Source organism: Micromesistius poutassou, assembly GCF_964030765.1.
Source record: "Micromesistius poutassou genome assembly, chromosome: 9".
Classification (NCBI taxonomy): Eukaryota; Metazoa; Chordata; class Actinopteri; order Gadiformes; family Gadidae; genus Micromesistius; species Micromesistius poutassou.
Window position 1 is genome coordinate 2,659,687 of NC_140279.1, and position 7,500 is coordinate 2,667,186.

At 47.8% G+C, this 7,500-nt stretch overlaps 1 protein-coding gene across 3 annotated transcripts in view; it reads right to left on the reverse strand.

The window, feature by feature from the left end:
- elavl4 (ELAV like neuron-specific RNA binding protein 4) overlaps positions 1–5,970 on the reverse strand; it is a gene marked incomplete at both ends in the record, with an annotated part of 70,937 nt that extends 64,967 nt beyond the window's left edge. For 2 of the 3 annotated variants that reach the window (XM_084473081.1, XM_084473080.1), the window contains 2 exons: positions 4,860–5,000; positions 5,923–5,970. In XM_084473081.1, coding sequence (XP_084329207.1) covers positions 4,860–5,000; positions 5,923–5,970 — 189 coding nt within the window. The remainder of the gene's footprint in view (positions 1–4,859; positions 5,001–5,922) is intronic. The other variant, XM_084473082.1, reaches the window with a different exon arrangement.
- Between the last annotated feature and the right edge of the window lie 1,530 nt (positions 5,971–7,500).

Below are 7,500 nucleotides of genomic sequence, written 5' to 3' on the forward strand. Positions count from 1 at the left end.
CACTAGGCTCTCCCTGCAGCACTGGTGGCCGACACACACACACACACACACGCACACACACACGCACACGCACACACGCACACGCACACGCACACACACACGCACACACACAGACACACCCTCACACACACACACACACACACGCACACACACAGACACACCCTCACACACACACACATGAATACACACTCACACACACACTTGCACCAACCAAATCTACAGCCCTCGGGCCTCCCTTACAGTGTCTATCAGCCGCTGTGGCTCTGTAACTGACACACCACATGTGCTCATATCAAGCTCAAAACCAAGACATAATGTGCAAACACACACACACACACACACACACACACACCTAACAAGCGCACACACACATAGACACACACACATATTCAGGAGCATTGACAGCTCGACAGCAATTTTAATTCAACAACTTTTTGTTTGTTGTGATGCTTCTGCGTATTTGCCTTCCTCTTTAACGTAATTGATTGTGCAGTCGGCCATCTGAAACAAATTATAGGTTGGGCTGGACAGGACATTGTCCATGGCCCGTCATAATGCAGGCCATGCATTATGACATTATGCGCGATAGTTAAATGGACGAGTCCCGGTAGAAATGACACAAATTATGGCCTTATCTGCAGTCAACACATTGACATTGCATTAAGGTGACAGGGCGCACACACACAGACAGACACACACACACACACACACACACACGCGCGCACAATGTATATATAATGTCCTTGTATATGTAATGTATCTTCTCCCAATGTTCTCCAAATCTTGGTCGGCCTTTGCTGTTATTTTCTCAGTTTTTATATTGTGTCTAAATATGAATCACGCGAGTCAATCATTTGAGACGCATCGTAATTCACTGCTATCTGCTGCGTAACAAGAAACCAGCGGCATCACTGCTGTATTAATCAACCGCCATTGTGTTCAAGAGAATTATGGTTCCATCTCCGTGCGATGTCTCAGTGTTTCCCACATATCTCTCCTACCCTGTCTTTTTCTCAGTGGGAGCAGATTTTCCTTTCTGCTATCCTCGAGTGAGCTGCTGCACCTGTTTGTGCCTTGATGATGGCAGGGTTGCGGAGCATAAATGAACTAATTTCCTGGTTATAGAGAGCACTGCAATCAAAGAAGAGGGGAAATGCAGCGAGCGGCAGATGGAGGGAGCTAATGATTGTTGTGAAAGAGAGATGACCTCCAACAATCTACTCGCTCTGCCAGGGCAGGCTTCGGATTTTGCTCGAGTGTTAGCCTGCTCCCGATGAGGATTTGAAAAAAAAAGATACAAATATATCTATACATATTTATGCCGACGATATGGATGACGATGAAGGACATCTTGAATGTTTTTCAAGGAAATGGAAAAAATCCAAGAACAGACTGGAAATACCCAACACTGAATATTATTACAGGGAACAGCAGGTGCATGCGCCGGGATATCAGTAAATCTTTTTCCCCCTCTCCTTTTTTTAAATGAACGTCATTCAGTGGCGCAGAACGGTGCATTGCAGGTTGTATGATACAAACCAACAACTCTTTTTCGCCGCTCACACCAGCTGTGTGCCCTTTTAATTTTATCTTTTTCTATTTCAGGGCGCTCGGCTGCAACCGCGCGGTTGCCTTTTAACTGTTGGTTGCCGTGGAACTGCAGATGCTCATTCACAGCGCAGAAATATCATTTCAGATCTCAATCTAATGCTCTTTTACCTGCTCCCCCAAGAACTATATCCATTATCAGATAGATCAATAGTTCCCTAGTCATTTTTTGATGTTCCATTTGAGCAGAAAAAAACCTCATCTGAAACACGCAGGGTTCAAGGCTCGACTCGACCGTTACACGCACGTACATGCAAAAAATGTCTCACATCAACACAGGGACACGCACACACACACACACACACACACACACACACACACACACACACACACACACACACACAGTTTAATGCATGATAGCAGCAAACCTGACTGCAAGAGTAGGTGACAGGATGAAGCCATTTAGCTATTTATTCATTTATTCACAGTGACCCATCAAACAGTGAAGCCTTCCATTAACACTTGCCTGCTCAGAGAAATTATTCACCATATTTAAAATATTTCAAAGATACTTTCAATGTAAAGACATGGACCATAGTGGTTGAACACTAAACAGAGGCAGGAAATATAACATACTGAGAAAACTCATGCTGCGACACAGTATACACTAATAATATAATAGGACGGGAATGTTTTAATCCTATGTTAAAACTGAAGTTGTTTTGAAGGTAGGAAATTGTTAGCCACTTTTGAGGCTCTACACACCAAAGCCATTAGAATCTTCCAGCACATTTATCTAATGTATGCAAATGATCTAGCTGTGCTTAATGAAGGCACCATTAATCACCATAACGATGGTCTGTTTTAAACAGAGTAATCACGCACACATATGCACACACACACGCGCACACACACACACACACACACACACACACACACACACACACACACACACATACAGACACAAACACACACACAGACACGGACACACACACACACACACACACACACACACACACACACACACACACACACACACACACACACACACACACACACACACATACACACACACACACACACACACACACACACAGAAGTGGATATGCCTGATCATAAACCGTCACCCACGTTCCAAATGAAAAAGACAAAACAAAGACGGTGTTTCTAAGATGTTTTCCAAGAATTACAAGCAATAATTCACAAGCTGAATTACAGTTTTTATAGCTTATTAGGAAAGTGAAAGTGTACGTTTGTGATTTTTTGATTGATTTACTTTGTTAGTTATATTCAATATGCCTATGCCTTACCATGAAATTAATACGACTATAAATCACATGGCGCGTGACAAGCTATTGATCAGGCTCAGCAACATGGATTACATTCTGCACCTTTAATGTCAATCATATTAACATATGAATACAATGAAAAAAGCATTGTAGCAGTCATATTTATATAACAAAGAATTCACTGGCAATTGGTCCAATAAACACTCGACGGAAACTCAACATGACAGGAGGATAGAAAGCACATATATTGTGAATCGACATATGGGCTGAGGGAAATCATTTAGCATGGGGGATTTGTTTTTACCCATAACACGTAAACACTGGGCAAGCGCCGAACCATGGTGAGAACGCTTTGGAACGCTCCAACACATCCGTGGAGCCCAGTTCCTCTCGGAGCGCCTTTCAATCCCGTACCCGCCTGCTGCCCTTGCACCCGTACACCCGTACACCCCTCCACCCGGGTACCCATGTACCCGTACTCCCTCTCTTCCTATCCTCCCTCTCTCCCTCTCCTCTTTCTCTCCCTCTCCTCCTTCTCTCCCTCTCTCCTTCTCATCCCTCTCCTCCCTCTCTCCCTTTCTCCTTCTCCTCAATCTCCTCCGTCTCCCTCTCCTCCCTGTTTCCCTCTCCTCCCTCTCCCTCTCCTCCCTCTCCTCCTTCTCCTTCCTCTCTCCTTCTCCACCCTCTCCTCCCTCTCCCCCGCTCTCCTTCTCCTCCCTCTCCCCCTCTCTCCCTCTCCTCCCTATCTCCCTCTCTCCCAGTCCTCCCTCTTTGCCTCTCCTCCTTCTCCTTCCTCTCTCCCTCTCCTCTCTCTCCCCCTCTCTCCCTCTCCTCCCTCTCTCCCTCTCCTCCCTCTCTCCCTCTCCTCCCTGCATAAGCATACACAGGACAGGTACCCCCGGGGTTTGTCAGCAGCATGACAGCGGTTACGAAGGCTTCCAACAGGCTCTGGGGTTGGGGTGGGTGGGTGGGCTGTGGCTGGCGAGGGGGTGGGGGGGGGGGTGTGGGGGGGATCTGAGCCACAAGCCCCACCAAGCAAGAGCCCCCCACAGCCGATTAGACACCCACAGCTTCATGTCGCTTTAACGCAGCGAGTCGGGGATTTTCTCCCAACTTTTTTTTTTGCCTAAACGCTCAGGGTTTTTCTCATGCCTACTTTTTCTGCTCTCACTCTCTCTCACTCTCTCCCTCGCCCGCCTCCCTTTTCCCTTGAACTCTGCTTTGCTATGTAAATGGCACAGTGGTGTTGACTCAAGAACAGAATACACTCCTGACTATCGGCCGGCACTTCCGCTGCCTCTTCCTCGCTAATAATTCAATTATGCTCATTTCACTGTTAACATTGAAGCCAACGATTACATAGTATGCCATCATAGGTCTCAGTGTACAAGCAATTATAAAATAATTATTACTTACAAGAGTCAACACCATTATTGCATGCATACATACTTATTATCCAAATGGCCAGTTTTATAGATTAATTTATCTCTAACAGAATAGTCGTTATCATCAACGCGCTCTCTGACAGTGAACTGAATAAAAAACATATTATCAACACACACACAAACGCACACAGCAACGGTATCACACATGCATACACACACAAAACAATTCCCGTTCCCCTGATAGCAAACTCACTGGCAGAGGCTAAAGACGGAGTAGGCGGCCGTAATTGAACGTACATAACAATGAAAATATTTACCAAAGCAATCCAATCGGGAATACGGTGCGTATTCCAACAATTGATTTGCTTTCTTTTCCCCTCTCTCTCGCTGTCTCTCTCTCTCTCTCTCTCTCTCTTGCCTCTCACACACACGCACACACACACACACATACACACTTACACCCACACATGTACACCCCTGCAGCTCCTACTCGCACATGCACCACGTATACACTCGGCAGGGCTGGCTATCCCCTCCGATCTATCCTCCACCGAGCCCTCCCTTTTCTTATACCCCCATCAAGCCGGTGTGGTCATTAAAAATGAATGGAAATATATTGGTCTGTCTATCCTCTTACCAGGGGTGACCTGTAGCCCAGCTGGGCTGGCGACGACAGGGGATCCCTGGGAAATAGCGGCGAGTGCGTCTCGGGGACGGAGCCCGCGCCACTGGCTGCTAGTCCCGAGAGCTGCCCGTACCTCGCCATCATCTTGAGATGCTGCTAGCAGAACACACACGCTCATACACAAGACACAGGAGGAGAGGGGAGGGGAGGGAGGACGGCAGGGAGGGAGGGAGGGAGAAGAGGGGAGGAGGGCGGAGGGGATGGAGGTTGGAGGAGGAGGAGGAGGAGGAGGAGGAGAGCGGAAGAGAACAGATAACAGCAGGTAGGAAGGACAGAGAGAGAGAGAGAGAGAGAGAGAGGGAGAGAGGGAGAGAGGGAGAGAGAGAGATAGAGACAGAGAGGGGTAGAGAGAGAATGGTAAAGGACAGCGGCGGGAATGGGGCGAAGAGGAGGAGGAGGAGGAGGAGGAGGAGTGGGGGGGGAGGACAGGAAGAAAGAAGAGGTAGAGGGGGGATTACAGAACAGTGTGCTCTCTCACACAAATGCGTGTGTGTGTATCCTCGCACACGTACACAAATTCAGAGTCACGCCTACAAGCGCACACGGACACGCACACATGTGCTCATGTGTGCACACATACGAGTCTAGCCCCAGGTGGACAAAATTTCACGAGCAAAGCCGAGGTTTTGATGGCTACCATGCTTTTTCGGGTGGGGGGGGGGGGGGGGGGGGGTATTTTTTTTTGTTGTCGTAAATTAGACGGCGTAAAGTAGTATGCATCACATGGGAACAGCCCCGGTCCTAGCTCTCCGTTTGTTACTGCAAGCCGGGATGAGAGTGAGTAGCGTAGCAATCCCTTATTCTCCGTACTGACCGCCATGCCGAGGGGAGAATACTAGTGTCGCTGTTATCAATCATTGCCTCTGTCCCTCTGAATATGAGCATACAAAAAATGTACAGGCACGCACAAACACAGACACACACACACACACTATATCACACATGACAAAATGGTTGGCAGCAGACGGAAAAAACAGGTGAGGTGAAGAGAATTGACAAAATTGGGTGTCGTTACCTCATTGCTCAACAAAGCGGCGTTGAGTGTTCGGCTTATTTCGAACATCTTCAAATTCAGTGCTCTTTTTTTGCTCTTTCACGTTCCTTGTTCTCTCTGGTTTCTGCCAGCGGTCTCCCCTTCAGTTCTTTCCTCCTTTGCTTCACGGATTGGGAGTCAGTCCCCGGGAAAAAAAAAACACACACACAAAAAAAAAGCAAAGAAACAAACAAACAAAGAAAAATAAAAAATAAAAAAAGGAAAGCAGCAGTTGAAGAAGTGCGGGGTAAAGGTAGTGGGGTGATACAAAATCCTCAGGTTTAGATTTTCAGGGTTCTGGATGCTTCGGGTTTCTCTTTCCTCTTTGATTTCTCTCTCTCCCCTCTCTCTCTGATAGTGGACCTCGCTTGACTGTGGTGGCAGTAGTGGTGGCGTACGAGCCCAGGGTGTCCGCGCACGTCTGAGGAGTCAATATGTTTCTCTCTCTCTCTCTCTCTCGCTCTCTCTCTCTCTCTCTCTCTCTTTTTTCCCTCCCAAATCTCCCCAGAGTCAGCACATTAAAACAGGCAGTCAGGCGGTCGGTTGCTTGGGCTGGCAGGCTGGCTGGCTCCCTTATCTGTCCCCCGCACACTGGCTCACACAATACACTCCGAACCTCACACTGCTCACTGGCAGATTAGCCTGTCCCAAAACATAGCTCTTAGTTTAAACTCCCCCCCCCCTCTCTATCTCTCTCTCTCTCTCTCTCTCTCTCTCTCTCTTTATCTCTCTCTCTCTCTCCCTCTTTTTTTTCTCTATCACTTCCTCTCGCTCTCTCCTTAGCGCTCTCAGAATCTGGTTCTTGCTCTCTCTCTCTTGCTCTCTCTCTCTCTCTCTCGCTCTCTCTCTCTCTCACACATACTCTGCCTATCTCTCTCCCCACCTACCCCCTTGCTCACGCATTGATGCAGCTACAGTTCACCGTGCTACCACAAGGTGGGCAGACTGTTCTAGCGACAGCGACACCACCATCGCCCACAACCACGACCATTCTCCTCCGTCTCACACTCATATTTCTCTCTCCTCTCGCCACTTCTCCTGTTCACTTCCATCTGTTAAATGAATGAAATGTATTGATATCGGGCGGGGTGAGACAACAGGTAGATGCTTCACACCGTTCGCACCGCTCGGCTACCTGACCCTGGCTTTGAGATCAGAGAGAGCGAGAGAGAGAGAGAGAGAGAGACAGAGAGATAGAGAGAGAGTAGGATAAAGGTATTGGGGTAGAGGTGAAGGATCAATTCTGCCTGGCTCCCTTATCTAATTACAGCTCTTACAATACCAGCTGGTGGATTCAACTGACAAGGACTGTCAAGGACTTTCAGATAGAAAGATATGGAAGCAAAAAAAAGAGAAAGAAAGCATGCATTCAGCAACTCCCAAGAGGTCTCAGGGTAAAGATGCTGTACACATACACAAAATAAAAAAAAAATCTCCATTCAAGAGACCTACATGTTCGTTGGATCAAGGGTACCTGAGAGGCAGCTGGCTGCTTGGAGGAGGAAGGAGGAGGAAGGAGGAGGAGGAGGAGGAGGAGGACGAGGACGAGGACGAGGAGGG